We start from the raw sequence: 22,133 nt of genomic DNA, 5'->3' as shown, positions 1-22,133 counted from the left end.
ATACTAATTTTTAGTCGCAGTGAGCCAGAACACCCCAACATCTTTCACAAGTTTTCAAGTTCTTGCTGACAACTCTTTATATGTTAATTTGAAGAAGTGTACCTTCATGGCTTCTTCAGTAACATTTTGGGATATGTGATTTCTACTGATGGTATTCATGTCGATCCTTCTAAAGTTCAAGCAATTGAAGATTGGCCAGTTCCTACTTCTATTCGTGATGTTCGTAGTTTTCATGGTTTGGCTTCTTTCTATCGAAGATTTGTGAAGAACTTTAGCTCTATTTCTGCACCTTTGACTGACTGTCTCAAGAAGGAGAAGTTTGAGTGGACGGAAGCAATGGATAAAAGCTTTATTCTTCTTAAAGAAAAGCTTTGTACGGCACCAATTCTTGCACTTCCGAATTTCAACAAGCCTTTTGAAATAGATTGTGATGCATCTGTTGTTGGTATTGGTGCAGTATTATCACAGGAGGGTCATCCAATTGCATATTACAGTGAGAAGAATTCAGATGCACAAAAGAAATGGTCTACATATGAATTAGAGTTATTGGCTCTTGTTAAATCTCTTAAGCAGTGTCATACTTATCTTATACATAGGGAATTTGTTGTCAACACTGACAACCATGCTTTGAAGTTTTTGAATACTTCTGCTAAAGTTAACAGAATGCATGATCGATGGCTTTCCACACTCAACAAATACACTTACTCCGTGAGACATAAAAGTGGAAAATTGAATCAAGTTGTTGATGCCTTAAGTAGAAGAAGTCATCTATTAACTACAATTCGTAATGAGAGTTATGCATTTGACTATATCAAAGACATTTATCCAGAATATGAAGATTTTGGCAAACTATGGGATCAATGCAGTTCTCAAACTCATGGGGTTGATGATTTTCTTATACAAGAAGGTTTTCTTTTTAAAGGGAATCGATTATGTATTCCTCAAGGGTCTTTACGTTTACATCTTATGCGAGAATTACATGGCAGTGGTCTTGGTGGTCATTTTGGGAGAGATAAAACCATTGCCCTGATTGAAGAAAGATATTTCTGGCCATCTTTGAAACGTGATGTACAAAAGTTCGTACAAAAATGCATGGTCTGTCAGAGAGCAAAGGGTACAATTCAAAATACCGGGTTGTATACTCCTTTACCAGTTCCTGATGCACCTTGGGTTGATATAAGTATGGATTTTATACTTGGTTTACCTCGTACTGCTAGAGGTAATGATTCTGTTATGGTCGTAGTTGATCGTTACTCTAAAATGGCTCACTTCGTGGCTTGTAAGAAATCAACTGACGTTTCTAATGTTGCTTCTTTGTTCTTTAAAGAAGTAGTAAGATTGCATGGGGTTCCAAAGTCTATCACTTCTGACAGAGATACCAAATTTTTGAGTTATTTCTGGAAAAGTTTATGGATGCGCTTAGGCACAGTTCTACAATTCAGCACAACTTTACATCCGCAAACTGATGGACAGACTGAGGTTGTTAATAGATCACTTGGGAATTTGATTAGAGCTAAGTGCCTGGATAATAGTAAGCAGTGGGATGTGTTATTTCCACATATGGAATTCGCTTTCAACACTTCTGTGAATCGTTCTACTGGGAAAACTCCATTTGAGATTGTGTACTCTAAAGTACCTAATCATACTCTTGATTTGGTAGCCTTACCCACCACACAGAGTACAAACACTGCAGCCGACTCTTTTGTAGACAAAGCAACTGAATTACATAATGAAGTAAAATCTAAACTGGATAAGTCCAATTCTAAATATAAAGAGGATGCTGATAAACACAAGAGGTTTAAAACCTTCAAGGAAGGGGATCTCGTGATGATACATCTAAGAAAAGAGATTTCCAGTGGGTACTTATAACAAACCAAGATGAAGAAATATGGTCCTTTCAAGGTTTTAAAGAAGATCAATGATAATGCTTATGTTATTGATCTACCAAATGATTGGAATATCTCCAACACATTTAATGTTCAAGAGATTTTTACGTTTCATGGTGACAATGAAATTCTGGTTTGTTTGACAACTCGAGGACGAGCTTTACTCTAGAAGGGGGACTGATGCAGGGCATACTACAATTCCAGAAGATTCCGCTTAGAGGTTTGGTTTCCATGGTTTCCTAGTTTCAGTCTTTCTTATTTTTAGGATTCTTTTAGATTTCCTTTTAGTTTTCTGTTTCCTAGTTTAGTTATTCTTCAAGCCTATATAAAGGCTAGATTAAGTCTTGTAAGAGCTATCTATTACTCAATCAAATTATTAAACACAAAACTTATCTTTCTCTTCTTGCTTGAATTCTCTTCTCTTCTTGCTTATAGCAATCTAGTATTGCTTTCTTTTACCTTGTTCCACATTAGTTGGTATCAAACGCTTAGTTTTAGGTTTTCATCCTATAACTTGATCCTTTACATCGCTTCCGCAACACCTTTCATCCTTTTTAGTTCCTTTTCGTATACAAAAAAAAAAAAAAAAATGACTGCTCAACCAGTTACTCTAGCAGCAATCGAAGCTCTCATCAAATCTCATACCGAGATTTTGGCAAAAAACATTACTGAAGCTCTTGAGAAGTCCATGGAGGAAAAATTAGGGTTAAGAGATACCAAGCTTGAAACCATGCAGCAGAATCAACTTTTGAAGGTTGCAAAACATATAAATCTAGATTTGGATATGCCTGAGCTTGTAGACTTAGAAGGAAAAACTAAAGAAGATACTTCAGTTTTTACAGAATGATGAAGTACCTGAAGATGTATTGCGTACTTTAAACATTAAGAAACCGTATGAAGGTTTCATAGGTCATTCAAAGAAGAAGATAGTTTCTCCTGCTTGACAGTGATGATGAAGATGAACGTGAGAACGATCTAGAGAAGAATTGGATTGAAGAACGACGTTTAAAAACTGGTCACAACCCTTACAGTTCTTTACCAGAATATAAACTAAAAGCTGATATTCCCAACTTCTCTGGAAATTTTCGTATTGAAGAACTAACTGATTGGTTCTTTGAGGTAGAAGCTTTTTTCGAATTCATGGAAGTCCCTGAAGATTCTAAGGTTAAACTTGTGACATACAAACTCAAAGGAGGAGCTGCAGCTTGGTGGGATAAGATCTGTGATGATCGTAGAAACGCTAACAAACCGAAAATACGTACTTGGAAACGTATGAAAACTTTGATCAGGGATAAGTTCTTACCTAGAGACTTTATGCAGCAACTTTTCATCAAATTACAAAACATTCAGCAGGGGGCACGAACTGTTGAAGAATATGTGTCAGATTTTTATAATTTGGTCGCACGAAATCAACTCAAAGAATCTGAAGAACAGTTAGTTGCAAGATTCATTGAGGGACTGAATAGATTAATACAAAATGGTATGACTCATTCAGTTTTTACTATGGTCGAAGCTGTGCAGCAAGCTATTAAGATAGAAAATCGTCTTATTCGTTCTTCTAGGATTTATCCATCCAGACAAGGGCGTTATCAAAATACTTACAGGGGTACCAATTCATCTCAAAACTTTTCTCCAGATACTGTTTTGAATATTCCCAGGCCTCCTTATGATGATGTTAGCCATTCACATCGACAACCTAGCCATATTGTGCCTTATACTCCACCTCTGGCTACACCTATCTTAGCCAATCCAGTTGATCTTCAGCCGGGTCAGCAGTCTCACTCTCTGCAACCAACTCCTCCTACTACAGGGAATCGGTTTCATAACAGGCAACAAAATTTCCACCGCAACAGCGAGCTAATAATGCTTATACAAAATTTCGTGGAGATAAGTGCAATAAATGTCAGCAATCGGGGCACACTTCTAGTGATTGTCGGAAATTCAATGCTTTGATTGGTGAACCTCAGTTCATTAATGAAGTCACTGGTGCGCTTAATGAGTTCGAAGATGAAGACTCACCTGGTGATGACGACGAGTTTTTGGGATGATTCGTCCATTATTTCTTACTCAACAATGCAAGTCTCAGAGACACAGTATTTTAAATCAGATGTTATATTGGGGGTAAAATCTGCAAGATGATAATTGATAGTGGCAGTGTGGATAATTATATTGCTGATCACGTAGTTAAGAAGCTTGAACTACCAGTAACTTCTCATCCAGAACCTTACACTGTAGGATGGGTTAATGCCTCTAGCACACAGAAGATTACTCTTCAGTGTTATGTGTCATTCTCTTTTGAGGGTTATGAAGACACAGTTCTATGTGATGTCATTAATATGACGGCAACCCATCTTCTTCTTGGCAGACCTTGGCAATACGATCTTCACGCGGTTCACAATGGATTCGAGAATACTTACACTTTTGTTCATAATGGGAAAACCAAGGTTCTTAGTCCATCCAATTCCACTTCAAACTCTTGTGCGCAGACTGATGCTGTCGTAGCCACTGTTATTCGTTCTTTGCACCCACAACATTCTTTACATTCCCATGAAGATTCTAAGCCTATGATTGAGTTGCCTGCAAAGGTGAAGCCCTTATTATTTCAATATAATGTTTTATTTCCAGATGAACTACCAACTGCATTACCTCCTTTACGGAATATTCAACACTGCATCGATTTTATTCCTGGAGCCTCTTTACCAAACCAAGCACACTATCGCTTGAGTCCTGCTGAGCATGAGATATTACAGGGACAGGTAAAGATTTGCTTACAAAGGGTTTGATACGACCTAGCAACAGTCCTTGTGCCAGTCCTGCCTTCTTGGTTAGTAAAAAAGACAATGGATGGAGGATGTGTATCGATTGCAGAGCATTAAATCGCATCACCATTCCTTATAGATTTCCGATCCCGCGTATTGATGATATGATTGATTTACTGTCGGGCTCTATTATTTTTACTAAGTTGGATTTACGCAGTGGTTACCACCAAATACGCATTCGAGGTGGAGATGAGTGGAAAACACATTCAAGACACGTGAAGGTTTATATGAATGGCTGGTCATGCCATTTGGGTTATCTAATGCACCTAGTACTTTTATGCGACTTATGAATCAGGTTCTCCAACCCTTTCTCAGTAAATTTGTTATTGTCTATTTTGATGACATACTAATTTTTAGTCGCAGTGAGCCAGAACACCTCCAACATCTTTCACAAGTGTTTCAAGTTCTTGCTGACAACTCTTTATATGTTAATTTGAAGAAGTGTACCTTCATGGCTTCTTCAGTAACATTTTTGGGATATGTGATTTCTACTGATGGTATTCATGTCGATCCTTCTAAAGTTCAAGCAATTGAAGATTGGCCAGTTCCTACTTCTATTCGTGATGTTCGTAGTTTTCATGGTTTGGCTTCTTTCTATCGAAGATTTGTGAAGAACTTTAGCTCTATTTCTGCACCTTTGACTGACTGTCTCAAGAAGGAGAAGTTTGAGTGGACGGAAGCAATGGATAAAAGCTTTATTCTTCTTAAAGAAAAGCTTTGTACGACACCAATTCTTGCACTTCCGAATTTCAACAAGCCTTTTGAAATAGATTGTGATGCATCTGTTGTTGGTATTGGTGCAGTATTATCACAGGAGGGTCATCCAATTGCATATTACAGTGAGAAGAATTCAGATGCACAAAAGAAATGGTCTACATATGAATTAGAGTTATTGGCTCTTGTTCAATCTCTTAAGCAGTGGCATACTTATCTTATACATAGGGAATTTGTTGTCAACACTGACAACCATGCTTTGAAGTTTTTGAATACTTCTGCTAAAGTTAACAGAATGCATGATCGATGGCTTTCCACACTCAACAAATACACTTTCTCCGTGAGACATAAAAGTGGAAATTGAATCAAGTTGTTGATGCCTTAAGTAGAAGAAGTCATCTATTAACTACAATTCGTAATGAGAGTTATGCATTTGACTATATCAAAGACATTTATCCAGAAGATGAAGATTTTGGCAAACTATGGGATCAATGCAGTTCTCAAACTCATGGGGTTGATGATTTTCTTATACAAGAAGGTTTTCTTTTTAAAGGGAATCGATTATGTATTCCTCAAGGGTCTTTACGTTTACATCTTATGCGAGAATTACATGGCAGTGGTCTTGGTGGTCATTTTGGGAGAGATAAAACCATTGCCCTGATTGAAGAAAGATATTTCTGGCCATCTTTGAAACGTGATGTACAAAAGTTCGTACAAAAATGCATGGTCTGTCAGAGAGCAAAGGGTACAATTCAAAATACCGGGTTGTATACTCCTTTACCAGTTCCTGATGCACCTTGGGTTGATATAAGTATGGATTTTATACTTGGTTTACCTCGTACTGCTAGAGGTGATTCTGTTATGGTCGTAGTTGATCGTTACTCTAAAATGGCTCACTTCGTGGCTTGTAAGAAATCAACTGACGCTTCTAATGTTGCTTCTTTGTTCTTTAAAGAAGTAGTAAGATTGCATGGGGTTCCAAAGTCTATCACTTCTGACAGAGATACCAAATTTTTGAGTTATTTCTGGAAAAGTTTATGGATGCGCTTAGGCACAGTTCTACAATTCAGCACAACTTCACATCCGCAAACTGATGGACAGACTGAGGTTGTTAATAGATCACTTGGGAATTTGATTAGAGCTAAGTGCCTGGATAATAGTAAGCAGTGGGATGTGTCATTGCCACATACGGAATTCGCTTTCAACACTTCTGTGAATCGTTCTACTGGGAAAACTCCATTTGAGATTGTGTACTCTAAAGTACCTAATCATACTCTTGATTTGGTAGCCTTACCCACCACACAGAGTACAAACACTGCAGCCGACTCTTTTGTAGACAAAGCAACTGAATTACATAATGAAGTACAATCTAAACTGGAGAAGTCCAATTCTAAATATAAAGAGGATGCTGATAAACACAAGAGGTTTAAAACCTTCAAGGAAGGGGAGCTCGTGATGATACATCTAAGAAAAGAGAGATTTCCAGTGGGTACTTATAACAAAACCAAGATGAAGAAATATGGTCCTTTCAAGGTTTTAAAGAAGATCAATGATAATGCTTATGTTATTGATCTACCAAATGATTGGAATATCTCCAACACATTTAATGTTCAAGAGATTTTTACGTTTCATGGTGACAATGAAATTCTGGTTTGTTTGGACAACTCGAGGACGAGCTTTACTCTAGAAGGGAGGACTGATGAAGGGCATACTACAATTCCAGAAGATTCCGCTTAGAGGTTTGGTTTCCATGGTTTCCTAGTTTCAGTCTTTCTTATTTTTAGGATTCTTTTAGATTTCCTTTTAGTTTTCTGTTTCCTAGTTTAGTTATTCTTCAAGCCTATATAAAGGCTAGATTAAGTCTTGTAAGAGCTATCTATTACTCAATCAATCTATTAAACACAAAACTTATCTTTCTCTTCTTGCTTGAATTCTCTTCTCTTCTTGCTTATAGCAATCTAGTATTGCTTTCTTTTACCTTGTTCCACATTAGTTGGTATCAAACGCTTAGTTTTAGGTTTTCATCCTATAACTTGATCCTTTACATCGCTTCCGCAACACCTTTCAGTCCTTTTTTAGTTCCTTTTCGTATACAAAAAAAAAATAAAAAAATGACTGCTCAACCAGTTACTCTAGCAGCAATTGAAGCTCTCATCAAATCTCATACTGAGATTTTGGAAAAAAACATTACTGAAGCTCTTGAGAAGTCCATGGAGGAAAAATTAGGGTTAAGAGATACCAAGCTTGAAACCATGCAGAATCAACTTTTGAAGGTTGCAAAGCATATAAATCTAGATTTGGATATGCCTGAGCTTGTAGACTTAGAAGGAAAAACTAAAGAAGATATACTTCAGTTTTTAAAGAATAATGAAGTACCTGAAGATGTATTGCGTACTTTAAACATTAAGAAACCGTATGAAGGTTTCATAGGTCATTCAAAGAAGAAGATAGTTTCTCCTGCACTTGAAAGTGATGATGAAGATGAACGTGAGAACGATCTAGAGAATAATTGGATTGAAGAACGACATTTAAAAACTGGTCACAACCCTTACAGTTCTTTACCAGAATATAAACTAAAAGCTGATATTCCCAACTTCTCTGGAAATTTTCGTATTGAAGAACTAACTGATTGGTTCTTTGAGGTAGAAGCTTTTTTCGAATTCATGGAAGTCCCTGAAGATTCTAAGGTTAAACTTGTGACATACAAACTCAAAGGAAGAGCTGCAGCTTGGTGGGATAAGATCTGTGATGATCGTAGAAACGCTAACAAACCGAAAATACGTACTTGGAAACGTATGAAAACTTTGATCAGGGATAAGTTCTTACCTAGAGACTTTATACAGCAACTTTTCATCAAATTACAAAACATTCAGCAGGGGGCACGAACTGTTGAAGAATATGTGTCAGATTTTTATAATTTGGTCGCACGAAATCAACTCAAAGAATCTGAAGAACAGTTAGTTGCAAGATTCATTGAGGGACTGAATAGATTAATACAAAATGGTATGATTCATTCAGTTTTTACTATGGTCGAAGCTGTGCAGCAAGCTATTAAGATAGAAAATCGTCTTATTCGTTCTTCTAGGATTTATCCATCCAGACAAGGGTGTTATCAAAATACTTACAGGGGTACCAATTCATCTCAAAACTTTTCTCCAGATACTGTTTTGAATATTCCGAGGCCTCCTTATGATGATGTTAGCCATTCACATCGACAACCTAGCCATATTGTGCCTTATACTCCACCTCTGGCTACACCTATCTTAGCCAATCCAGTTGATCTTCAGCCGGGTCAGCAGTCTCACTCTCTGCAACCAACTCCTCCTACTACAGGGAATCGGTTTCATAACAGGCAACAACAATTTCCACCGCAACAGCGAGCTAATAATGCTTATACAAAATTTCGTGGAGATAAGTGCAATAAATGTCAGCAATCGGGGCACACTTCTAATGATTGTCGGAAATTCAATGCTTTGATTGGTGAACCTCAGTTCATTAATGAATTCACTGGTGTGCTTAATGAGTTCGAAGATGAAGACTCACCTGGTGATGACGACGAGTTTGTTGGGATGATTCGTCCATTATTTCTTACTCAACAATGCAAGTCTCAGAGACACAGTATTTTTAAATCAAGATGTTATATTGGGGGTAAAATCTGCAAGATGATAATTGATAGTGGCAGTGTGGATAATTATATTGTTGATCACGTAGTTAAGAAGCTTGATCTACCAGTAACTTCTCATCCAGAACCTTACACTGTAGGATGGGTTAATGCCTCTAGCACACAGAAGATTACTCTTTAGTGTTATGTGTCATTCTCTTTTGAGGGTTATGAAGACACAGTTCTATGTGATGTCATTAATATGACGGCAACCCATCTTCTTCTTGGAAGACCTTGGCAATACGATCTTCACGCGGTTCACAATGAATTCGAGAATACTTACACTTTTGTTCATAATGGGAAAACCAAGGTTCTTAGTCCATCCAATTCCACTTCAAACTCTTGTGCGCAGACTGATGCTGTCGTAGCCACTGTTATTCGTTCTTTGCACCCACAACATTCTTTACATTCCCATGAAGATTCTAAGCCTATGATTGAGTTTCCTGCAAAGGTGAAGCCCTTATTATTTCAATATAATGTTTTATTTCCATATGAACTACCAACTGCATTACCTCCTTTACGGAATATTCAACACTGCATCGATTTTATTCCTGGAGCCTCTTTACCAAACCAAGCACACTATCGCTTGAGTCCTGCTGAGCATGAGATATTACAGGGACAGGTAAAGGATTTGCTTACAAAGGGTTTGATACGACCTAGCAACAGTCCTTGTGCCAGTCCTGCCTTCTTGGTTAGTAAAAAGACAATGGATGGAGGATGTGTATCGATTGCAGAGCATTAAATCGCATCACCATTCCTTATAGATTTCCGATCCCGCGTATTGATGATATGATTGATTTACTGTCGGGCGCTATTATTTTTACTAAGTTGGATTTACGCAGTGGTTACCACCAAATACGCATTCGAGGTGGAGATGAGTGGAAAACATCATTCAAGACACGTGAAGGTTTATATGAATGGCTGGTCATGCCATTTGGGTTATCTAATGCACCTAGTACTTTTATGCGACTTATGAATCAGGTTCTACAACCCTTTCTCAGTAAATTTGTTATTGTCTATTTTGATGACATACTAATTTTTAGTCGCAGTGAGCCAGAACACCTCCAACATCTTTCACAAGTGTTTCAAGTTCTTGCTGACAACACTTTATATGTTAATTTGAAGAAGTGTACCTTCATGGCTTCTTCAGTAACATTTTTGGGATATGTGATTTCTACTGATGGTATTCATGTCGATCCTTCTAAAGTTCAAGCAATTTAAGATTGGCCAGTTCCTACTTTTATTCGTGATGTTCGTAGTTTTCATGGTTTGGCTTCTTTCTATCGAAGATTTGTGAAGAACTTTAGCTCTATTTCTGCACCTTTGAATGACTGTCTCAAGAAGGAGAAGTTTGAGTGGACGGAAGCAATGGATAAAAGCTTTATTCTTCTTAAAGAAAAGCTTTGTACGGCACCAATTCTTGCACTTCCGAATTTCAACAAGCCTTTTGAAATAGATTGTGATGCATCTGTTGTTGGTATTGGTGCAGTATTATCACAGGAGGGTCATCCAATTGCATATTACAGTGAGAAGAATTCAGATGCACAAAAGAAATGGTCTACATATGAATTAGAGTTATTGGCTCTTGTTCAATCTCTTAAGCAGTGGCATACTTATCTTATACATAGGGAATTTGTTGTCAACACTGACAACCATGCTTTGAAGTTTTTGAATACTTCTGCTAAAGTTAACAGAATGCATGATCGATGGCTTTCCACACTCAACAAATACACTTTCTCCGTGAGACATAAAAGTGGAAAATTGAATCAAGTTGTTGATGCCTTAAGTAGAAAAAGTCATCTATTAACTACAATTCGTAATGAGAGTTATGCATTTGACTATATCAAAGACATTTATCCAGAAGATGAAGATTTTGGCAAACTATGGGATCAATGCAGTTCTCAAACTCATGGGGTTGATGATTTTCTTATACAAGAAGGTTTTCTTTTTAAAGGGAATCGATTATGTATTCCTCAAGGGTCTTTACGTTTACATCTTATGCGAGAATTACATGGCAGTGGTCTTGGTGGTCATTTTGAGAGAGATAAAACCATTGCCATGATTGAATAAAGATATTTCTGGTCATCTTTGAAACGTGATGTACAAAAGTTCGTAAAAAAATGCATGGTCTGTCAGAGAGCAAAGGGTACAATTCAAAATACCGGGTTGTATACTCCTTTACCAGTTCCTGATGCACCTTGGGTTGATATAAGTATGGATTTTATACTTGGTTTACCTCGTACTGCTAGAGTGATTCTGTTATGGTCGTAGTTGATCGTTACTCTAAAATGGCTCACTTCGTGGCTTGTAAGAAATCAACTGACGCTTCTAATGTTGCTTCTTTGTTCTTTAAAGAAGTAGCAAGATTGCATGGGGTTCCAAAGTCTATCACTTCTGACAGAGATACCAAATTTTTGAGTTATTTCTGGAAAAGTTTATGGATGCGCTTAGGCACAGTTCTACAATTCAGCACAACTTCACATCCGCAAACTGATGGACAGACTGAGGTTGTTAATAGATCACTTGGGAATTTGATTAGAGCTAAGTGCCTGGATAATAGTAAGCAGTGGGATGTGTTATTGCCACATACGGAATTCGCTTTCAACACTTCTGTGAATCGTTCTACTGGGAAAACTCCATTTGAGATTGTGTACTCTAAAGTACCTAATCATACTCTTGATTTGGTAGCCTTACCCACCACACAGAGTACAAACACTGCAGCCGACTCTTTTGTAGACAAAGCAACTGAATTACATAATGAAGTAAAATCTAAACTGGAGAAGTCCAATTCTAAATATAAAGAGGATGCTGATAAACACAAGAGGTTTAAAACCTTCAAGGAAGGGGAGCTCGTGATGATAATCTAAGAAAAGAGAGATTTCCAGTGGGTACTTATAACAAAACCAAGATGAAGAAATATGGTCCTTTCAAGGTTTTAAAGAAGATCAATGATAATGCTTATGTTATTGATCTACCAAATGATTGGAATATCTCCAACACATTTAATGTTCAAGAGATTTTTACGTTTCATGGTGACAATGAACTTCTGGTTTGTTTGGACAACTCGAGGACGAGCTTTACTCTAGAAGGGGGGACTGATGCAGGGCATACTACAATTCCAGAAGATTCCGCTTAGAGGTTTGGCTTCCATGGTTTCCAGGTTTCAGTCTTTCTTATTTTTAGGATTCTTTTAGATTTCCTTTTAGTTTTCTGTTTCCTAATTTAGTTATTCTTCAAGCCTATATAAAGCCTAGATTAAGTCTTGTAAGAGCTATCTATTACTCAATCAAATTATTAAACACAAAACTTATCTTTCTCTTCTTGCTTGAATTCTCTTCTCTTCTTGCTTATAGCAATCTAGTATTGCTTTCTTTTACCTTATTCCACATTAGTTGGTATCAAACGCTTAGTTTTAGGTTTTCATCCTATAACTTGATCCTTTACATCGCTTCCGCAACACCTTTCAGTCCTTTTTTAGTTCCTTTTCGTATACAAAAAAAAAAAAAAAAAAAAAAAAAAAAAAAAAAAAATGACTGCTCAACCAGTTACTCTAGCAGCAATCGAAGCTCTCATCAAATCTCATACTGAGATTTTGGCAAAAAACATTACTGAAGCTCTTGAGAAGTCCATGGAGGACAAATTAGGGTCTAGATCTTTCTATTCCTAGTTGGTCACTCTTGTTTTCCACTATTTATATCTTGCACCATACACAGACTCTCTAACTCACAACTGTATAAGCAAAATCTTCTCATTTCATATACTGAGAGATACTAATACCAAAGAAGAAAAAATGGTGGTTTTTCTGTTCCTTTTTATCTTGGTCATCTTTGGTTCATATCATTAGAGCATAACTAGAATTTTGTTTGATGTACCCTTGGCTAGACTAACTTCGAAAATATTTGTTGGCTTTGTCATGTGAAGGAAGAAGGTCATCATCTAGAGAGATGGGAAGGCTATGTAGATTGGAGGAACAGACCAGCCTTGAGAGGCTTCCATGGAGGCATGCTTGCTGCCTTCTTTGTCTTGGGTAGGGGCCTTTGTTATTAAAAGCATTTGTTAGGAAGGACTTGCATACGTGTGTGTGTTTCGGTTCAAAACATGCTTTTATTGTTTTTGGTGCTAATTTTGTGTTTATATGCTCTTGAGTAGTTGTGGAGATACTTGAGAACCTAGCTTACCTGGCCAATGCAAGCAACCTTGTTCTCTACCTCTTGAAGAATATGAACTTTTCGCCATCAAGATCAGCTAACACCGTTACTGATTTCATGGGTACTGCATTTCTTCTTGCCACTTCTTGGAGGATTCTTATCGGATGCGTACTATACAACATGCAACATTTTCCTTATAAGTGCTATGATAGAACTTGTGGTAAGAATGGAACACAAGTTAGCTCTTTCATCCTCCAGATTTTCATTTTCAAATTTTGGGTTGTTTTCAGGATTGCATCCAAATACTGAATGTCATAAAGCAACCTAATCTATTGATGCTGCATCCATTCTGCATACTAACAAACATTGGCATTTGAACTTGATCAGGGTCTAGCCACACTAACTGTGCAAGCTCACTTATCATGCGGGCAAACCTCAGATAACAAAGAAGTGATGCTGTTTGTGGGACTATATCTCGTTGCACTTGGTGTCGGAGGTATAAAAGGATCCTTGCCAGCTCATGGTGCCGAGCAATTTGATGCAAACACCCAACAAGGAAGGAAGAAGAGATCAACGTTCTTTAACTACTTCGTGTTTTGCCTCTCGTGTGGAGCTCTGGTTGCAGTCACCTTGGTGGTCTGGATTGAAGATAGTAAAGGTTTTGCATGGGGTTTTGGGATCTCTGCTATAACAATTTTGTTTTCGATCCCAATCTTTCTTGCTGGTTCGCATACTTATAAGAACAAGACACCTACTGGAAGTGCTCTCACAACCATTTTTAAGGTACATACTTTTCCTTCTAATATTTCAGTCAGGGTGCATAGTCACAGACGACTGACAATCATGGTTTCAGGGTTCATGGTTCAGCATTTTGTTATGTTACTTCTTGTACTGCCTAACTTCACGGTTTATTGTCAGGTTTTAGCTGCAGCGTTGCTCAATAGATGCAGTAGTAGAAGTTCAAGCACTCTGGCAGTTAGCACGGCCATGAGCCCAAGAAAGCAGATACAGACTACAGACGGAGGAGATAATGAGAAGGCCACAGCAAAACTTCCAGAAACTTTGACTGAAGGACTGGAATTTCTTCACATAGCTATAGCAGAAACACCTATCCACCCATCACTAGATTGTAGTGTAACTCAGGTTGAAGAAGTAAAAATAGTCTTCAGAATTCTCCCAATCTTTGCTTCAACGTTCATGCTCAATTGTTGCCTTGCTCAACTTTCTACCTTCTCGGTTCAACAAGCCGCAACAATGAACACCAAACTTGGGTCTTTCATGATTCCACCTGCATCCCTCCCCATCTTTCCCATCTTAATCACAATGATCCTGGCGCCAATTTATGATCATCTCATAATCCCATTTTTGAGAAGGGTAACTAAGACTGAAATGGGAATATCTCATCTGCAAGGCATTGGTTTTGGACTGATCCTCTCTATTATAGCAATGGCAGTGGCAGCAATGGTTGAAAATAAGCGAAAAATGATTGCTATACAGTCGAACCTAATTGATTCGCCCGAAGCTCTACCCATCACATTTTTATGGGTTGCTTTACAGTACTTGTTTCTTGGTTCAGCTGATCTCTTTACCTTAGCAGGGTTGTTGGAGTTTTTTTTCACTCAAGCTCCTGCAAGTATGAGGTCATTGGCTATGGCACTTTCGTGGGCTTCACTGGCAATGGGTTACTATCTTAGCTCGTTTCTTGTATCTGCTGTTAACCGTATCACAGCTAGTTTAAACAACCAGCCATGGCTCTCTGGGAGGAACTTAAATCATTATCAACTTGATAAGTTTTACTGGCTTGTGTGTGTGTTAAGTGGACTAAATTTCCTGCAGTTCATCTTCTGGGCTAACCAATACAAGTATAAACCAGTAACTTCCCCATCACTTGCCTGAAGATGTCTCGGCATCGAGAAGCCACGACTAATAATCTGTTACAATCGATGAAAAGAAAAATGTGTTCTATGCATCTATGAAAAAAACGTTTGTAGATAACGTACTTCAGTGAATTTTGTTTCGTTGCCGTGTTTCTGTGCATTATGATGCAACTAGTAATGTGAAGAAAGAAAAAGAGAACTGGGTGGAATCTCAACTTCTGATTGACACACATTTCATGTACATATAACTGCCAGTTTACAATACCAACACAAATTCCTCAAGGAAGGACCCTAATGAGTCCATTTCTATCTACGTGTTTTAACCTGTGGATAACCTGGATAACTTTGAGCAAAATGGTTAAGAATATCAAAGATGCGTGTTATCAGCAGCAAAGTCATCTCCTATGATCTTGAAGACCCGGCAGTCATAGATAGAGTTCTGACAGCTACCTTTACTGCAGCCACGGTGCCCAGTTGCCTCGTTTCAGGACTCAACCCTTGGGTTACTCCATTCTTAACAGCTTCTTCTATTTGGACACAGACGTAAAATGCTATCTGCATAAGAAAAAGTGAGATGAAAGCATTAAGTTAGTATTATTCAATACATTACACATGCACGTAATGGTTTATGAGTCATGTAGATGCCATAAAGAGAACTCTGATCCAACATTCACTATCCCAAAAACTGTGAGTTCTGTATTTAAGGAAGAAGCTGCATTATGAAACCCTAGTACGGTTCAAATCACATTCTAGCACCTTTTTCATTACTGGCTGAAACTAGTTAAACACCACTTTGGTGGTCCACGGTGCTATATGATTTCCAATGAGAGCTAATTCAGGGATCGCAAACGACGTAAGTTTAGCTGTACTCACAAAAGAAAATTAGAGCTCCACGACATCCAACACGCTGTTATGGTCCTTCAACAGCCTAAAACCACATATTTTTAAGATGGCTAGAAAGATAGAATGCCAAGTGGGAGCTGGGCAACATGTCTACTTGCTCTTATTTATAATGGATAAATTACAGTTGTAACTTATGGAAGGGTACAACAAAGACACCAAGAATCGGATAACTCTCACTGAAATGGTAACAAGGTTCAACCATGACATCAAAACAAGAGGAAGCATCCCAACATTCATCATTGTGTGGCTCATCTTTTCACCATGATATTCACGTACGTAAAAAAAAATAATAATAATAATAAAGAAAACCATTAGCAGCACTACTAATTCTGTTGTGTATTTGCTTCTTCATTTATATATCCCTTGCCAAATCATCAACTTGGGAACATTCCAAATTATAAAGTTTTGCGGTAGAATGAAGAAACCAAATTTTGAAAGATAATAATAGAACAAAAAGTTAATATGGAATACATTACCTTGGCAGAAGCATTCCGCACAGGCGATATGTGAAGAAAGTTCCAAAATGAGCTTCTATCCTTCCTGAAATTGAAGTATAACACGCAAATAAATAAAGAGCAATTGGCTTATATGAATTAGCGAAGCACAACATGATAGCAAAGGCACCTGTAATTTAAGATACGTACTGAACAGGCCTGACTACTTTGAATGCTATCCTTTATCTACAACATTGAACGACACAGCATATTTTAATGAATGGCAAAAAAAAAGAAAAACAAGGATGATTATGCTTCAAAAAAAAAAAACAAGGATCACGGAAGTTACACCCAAAAGTAATGCAAATTGAATATTACCTGGCCAATAGCCTTTGGATCAGTATCTGGACCATTCAAAAACCTGCAGTTCCGACCCAGCACTTCGTGTCTATTATAACCTAGAGAGACACAGATGTTTAACTTTGAAAGATGGTTTTGTAAATTAAACACTACCAAATCAATTTCAAATGTAAAAGTATGTACCTGTCATACTCAGGAAAGCATCGCTTGCATAAACAATGGGCATATTCAGTAACTGAGGATCCGTTCTGCAATACAAGACATTTGCGTTATAGGGAAGAACAACTTTTTAATAAACTACTCAAAGTAGAATGATGTCTATGAGAAATCAACAAATAAACAAGAACCAAAATAAACTCACAATACAAAGCTCTGTTTGATTCTACCAAGAGATATATTTAACGCTGAAGTGAGCGAACAAATCACAGCAGAGTTGCTTCTGTTCCCACAGACTAGTCTGCCTGTTAGCTCGCTATAGTGAGTCAGCACAGACATGATGCTGCCAATGGCTGTCAGAGCTTTTCCTTTCTCTGAGTCACTTGCTTCACATAATTCTTCCCTCTCCAATACTGTAACAAAAAGATTCGTAAGCAGCCAACTAAATTATGTAAATCCCAACTGATACATCACCAAGAGTGAGAGTAAAGTAGAGACTATCTCATTTTTATCTGACACAAAGACTACCCTAAAAGACACCAACCACTTAAATCCAGTAAACAAGAAAGTTATGCAACAAGCTAATATATGATAACAAATAAGAAAACAACAATAAACACTAGACCATCCCGCAACCAACAATCCGAATTTGAGTGCAACTTGTAAGTACTGAACACGAAACAGTTCCTAGAAAACACCAACTGAGAATCATTTGGACACATGGAGTTTAGCAGCAAACACGCAAGAGTTAGCAACTAATATCTAACACCAGACCAATTCCTTTAAGCAATTTAAACTACTACTATCTACAAATTCAATATACAGCATGAAAAAGATAACCAAATGAAGTAAGAGCAACAAGCACACCTCTATTATCGGTATCAATGAAAGAATCCAATGCACGACATCTCGCCAACTCCATAACAGTATCACTACAAACTTCTCTTCTACAAGAACCAAGCACAAGTTCTTGCCATCTATTCCCATCCTCGCTATTTGCTTTTCTCCTTGATATAGGAATTTGAACAGACACAAAATGAATAACTCTACCATCATGTTTACTAAAAATAGGACTTAACTGAAACAACATCCAAAAAGGAGTCCCATCTTTTTTATAATTCAATAAACTCATTGAAATATTCTTTTCTTCTCTAATAGCTTCTCTAATCTCCATTATTGATCTTCTATTAGTTCTTGGTCCTCGAAATATTCTACCATTTCTTCCTATTACTTCATCTTTTAAGTATCCAGTCATTTTAAGAAACCCATTACTAGCAAATACTATAGGGTGACCTGAAATAGTTGGATCAGTTATTGTAAAATTGTGTTCTAATTCATCAAGTGCTTCATAAACCCATGATGTATAACATGAATTAAATGATGATTCAATTAAACCACCAATTTGTTGTAATGATCCTTGTTCTTCCATTACTTGTGTGTGTTTTTGTGTCCCTTCTGTGTACTGATGACGATGGTGATGAAACCCCAAATCCCATGTACACACGGTGTTGTTGTGTGTTCCTCCACCTCCTCTTGATAACCTTAAATTGTTCATTCATTAAAGAATTACCCAAAATTTTGAAGAATTTCTGAAAACCCAAGTTTCTAAATTTGCTAAAAAATCTGTATAGAAAAAAGCAAAAAAGCTCAGGAATTTATAAAATTCAGAAGAAACCCATGTGGTTAAATTAAGAAAATATCTAAAATTTGACTGATCAAAGATGTTTCACACATACACATCAAACAGAAATCTCTATCAAATAGTTCCACAGAGCGTCACAGAGAGTGAGAAAAAAAAACAGAGTAAAAAGGAAAATTCGTTATCTACTAAAATTATTGAAGGTCTCAGATCGAATCTTTTTCAGTGAATTATACACAAAAACCAGATGAGGCCGCGAAAAATTGAGGTGTTTACTAGTACCTACTTCTTCTCTATTAATACTATCCTCCATGGATGTCACCACTCTAGATCAAAATGAATTCACGACCGTCGGATGGGATTTTAGATGTGCATCTCTATGATAAGGTTGAGAAGTATAGAACGGCAATTGTGGACAAGATTAGCGGGGCCTACCATGGAGATATTCATTCCATGGTTAAAAGGTGATGAAGGTGGACCCACAGAGATGAAAGTGGATGTTAAGTCTAGGACCACTTGATAGATTAGTGATAATAACGAAGAAATATATACGATACTAGCATTTGTTTATTAAAATACGTTTGTTTGTTAGTTAAACTGATTCTTATCCATCCACGTGTGTAAATGAAGTCGTATCTTTGTGTGTCGTGTGTGATCCACGTTCAAAGCAGGCAGCAGATTAAACTCAACTAACTTCAACATAGTGACATACTGCATATGCAACAAAGAAATCCATATCACAACTATATCTTGGCTAAATCGGCGCGTAGACCGGTTAATGGGGACTATATGTTTTTCCTTCTCACATCCCAAATTATTCTACGCACCCAAATTTTATAAAAAAATATTAATTTACCCCACATTAATATCTAAAACTCACTCATATAAATTCTAATCTTTTTGTTTTCATTAAATCCAAAATCAAAAAAATCTAAACCTAAAAAATCTTTCCATTTCTATCATAAACTTTCTAAATTCTCAAAACCCTAATCATTTTTTTTTCATCCTCTACTCCAACGATCTTCGATCCAACCAAGAAGAAGGTAAATCTCAATCAACCCATCTTCTTATATTATTGATTTACATCATTAAATCATCGTTTTTGACAAATCAAAACTCTGATTACACCCAGAATCGGTTTTTATTGACCTATCGAATAAACCGATTCTTGATTTTTTTCGACCATGAAGAGCATGCACAGTAATCGGTTTACATTAGGATTAACATTATCCGATTCTGGCTTAGAAATGAAATATGAAAACACATCGCCAGAATCGGTTTATATATGTAATATGTATAATCCGATTAATATAGTCTTTTCATCTTTCTTTCAGAATCGGATTTTATACATGTACCACACAAACCGATTTTAGTGGTCTCTTCAGAATCGGATTACATATATTTCTTTATGTACCGATTTTTAACTTGATTTTTGTTTATTTTTTGTGTAGAATGGACTTCGGACACCTACCATTCTACAATCGCGATTTAATCGTAGTGGATATCTTAAGGAAACCACAAAGAGTGTCGGTGAGGAACCTATACAAGTTTGCATTCGGAGCTGAAACCCGGCTTGAACAAGCTCTGGCATTGATTGATAAGCTTTCACTTAAAGAGCTTATTGAAGTCATCACCTTCGCCAGGATGAGGAGAAACATGATTTCATCTGGGAGGGAGGTCCATGCAGAAATGCAATATATGTGGGAACTAATGGTTGAAGCCCCTGATGGTGGTGATGCCGGTGCTCCTGCTGATGGTAGTGATGTTGTTGCCCCTGATGGTGGTGATGCCGGTGCTCCTGCTGATGGTAGTGATGACGATGCCCCTGCTGACGGTGGTGTTGCTGGTGCTGGTGCTCCTGCTGAAGGTGGTGATGCTGGTGCCGGTGCTCCTGTTGTTTAAGTTCTCATGTTTAAGTTTTAGATATTAAAAGTTTAAGTTTACAAGACTTGTGGTTATTTTAAGTTCTTAACACTCTTTTAAGGTTTTTATTTTGGATGATATCTGTGCTGAACTTGATGAACTTGAAGATTTAATTATAACTATGTGTTGATCTATAATTCGATCTTGACATGTCAAGAATCGTTTACTCGATATGTCATTATAAACCGATTATGCAGGCCAATCTTTCTGGATGTTATAGAATCGGATCACATATGGAATATATAAACTGATTAGTGTCGGTAAAAACTCAAAATTTAAAATGACTCTAATCGGTTTACTTTGGTCGTAAGAAAGACCGATTCCTTGTGGCATATAAACACAATCGGATTTATGGTCCTTCTAAAAGACTGATTATTTCAAATTATTTCACGTTTTTCAAAAAAAAATAGTCGTTTGGGACTTTCTCTGAACTTTTTTTCTTCTTATTAACTCTAAAAATCTGATTTTGTTTTGATTTTGAGTTAATATAAGTGAAACTAATCATTAGCACTAAAATTAATTATCATCACTAAACTAGGTTATCAATAATGAGGGTAATTTGTCATTTCCAGTTTTTTGATAAGGATCATGTAATGACCCTTTTTGTCCTATTAAAATGCCGCCCCTATAATAAGCTTGATTTAATAGACGGCTCTTAATAGACGGCAGAAAGATAAAAACTATGAAAACACAATTTTCTCTCACATTGTTCTAATGGTGGGTCCCAAAATGGGCATCTGCTAATATCCTGACGGACGAGACCCACCCCAGTGTGAGGGGCGGGTTTTTACATGGTCTATTTGTGCGCTAGAATTGCTAATTATTGATTATTAATGGTGAGGGTGTATGATTAGTATGTTTCTCTCTTCTTTACAACTCTTCTCTACCTGAATCTCTAACAGAGTAGTCTGTTTCTCCAATAATTGAGTCTTTTCCGGTTAGCTAACATTTCTTTTGTGCCGTCTTTCTATCTACCTCTGATAACAGATAAAACCTCGTCTGTTTTTTCTCAATCATAATTTCTAATGGAAACTCAATCACCTTGATACCTAAAATCACACAAAGAAAAGGTAACAAAAACACCTCAGTTCTCAAAAAACCCCAAATCCCTAAACAAATGCTGCCCAATAGCTATTATGTTGATTTCTACTATGAAAATCCTCATTTTAATAACCCTCCCTGCAATCACATCCTAAATCATTTATGAATAAAGCTTTACAGAGAATTTATTCACTATAGAAACCTAATTCTCTCTATCAATGTCTGTTTACCTGATAAACTCACCTACCATCATCCTAAATCCTACCTCTTTCACAAGCAGAATCATAAACTACTTAAGCCCCCAATTGCACACCATAACTTTCATCACACTTACCCTATCTATTTTAGTCCAAGATAAGATCATGAAACACGTCAAATCCAGCAAATACATCCCTCAACAAAATTAAAAGAAAGCAAATACCACAACAACATTACAGTTCAATAAATAATGACCAAAAACCAGGATATCAAATCAATCTTCATTACCAATTCCATACTAAAACCAAAACATGCATAAACACATCGGCAATATGTCTGAACTCTAAACCAAAAAATAAACATCGTTTCAAACC

The 22,133-nt window shown here is 37.0% G+C and overlaps 1 protein-coding gene and 1 pseudogene across 3 annotated transcripts; one reads left to right on the top strand and one right to left on the bottom strand.

The window, feature by feature from the left end:
* Window positions 1–12,823: 12,823 nt before the first annotated feature.
* Window positions 12,824–15,158, top strand: LOC113276026 (annotated as a pseudogene).
* A 147-nt stretch (window positions 15,159–15,305) lies between these two features.
* Window positions 15,306–18,848, bottom strand: LOC113276027 (protein TWIN LOV 1-like). 3 transcript variants are annotated; one of them, XR_003323866.1, is made up of 7 exons: window positions 17,826–18,846; window positions 17,164–17,371; window positions 16,986–17,050; window positions 16,821–16,900; window positions 16,653–16,688; window positions 16,485–16,548; window positions 15,306–15,660 (listed from the first exon to the last, which is right to left on the bottom strand). XR_003323866.1 is itself a non-coding variant. In XM_026525618.1 (7 exons), exons 1-7 carry the CDS (start codon window positions 18,511–18,513, stop codon window positions 15,508–15,510), a joined length of 1,314 nt encoding a protein of 437 aa, XP_026381403.1. In that variant the 5' UTR covers window positions 18,514–18,844; the 3' UTR covers window positions 15,306–15,507. The 3 variants fall into 3 exon arrangements, 2 of the variants coding, with proteins under 2 accessions (XP_026381403.1, XP_026381404.1); XM_026525618.1 differs by having other exon boundaries at window positions 16,633–16,688; window positions 17,826–18,844; XM_026525619.1 differs by lacking the exon at window positions 15,306–15,660 and adding an exon at window positions 15,668–16,433 and having other exon boundaries at window positions 16,480–16,548; window positions 16,633–16,688; window positions 17,826–18,848.
* Window positions 18,849–22,133: the final 3,285 nt, after the last annotated feature.

Source organism: Papaver somniferum, chromosome 4 (genome assembly GCF_003573695.1).
Source record: "Papaver somniferum cultivar HN1 chromosome 4, ASM357369v1, whole genome shotgun sequence".
NCBI classification, from domain to species: domain Eukaryota; kingdom Viridiplantae; phylum Streptophyta; class Magnoliopsida; order Ranunculales; family Papaveraceae; genus Papaver; species Papaver somniferum.
The sequence above is the reverse complement of the archived record's forward strand: the minus strand, read 5'-3'. Positions and strand labels throughout refer to the sequence as shown.

Bases quoted from the DNA above. Each gene is read 5' to 3' on its own strand.
- LOC113276027 (XM_026525618.1), bottom strand. From the start codon at position 18,513: ATGAACAATTTAAGGTTATCAAGAGGAGGTGGAGGAACACACAACAAC. The intron at 17,372-17,825 runs GTGTGCTTGTTG...TTTTTGTTACAG, and splicing joins CATTGATACCGATAATAGAG to TATTGGAGAGGGAAGAATTA. The intron at 16,901-16,985 runs GTACATACTTTT...GTGTCTCTCTAG, and splicing joins TGCTTTCCTGAGTATGACAG to GTTATAATAGACACGAAGTG.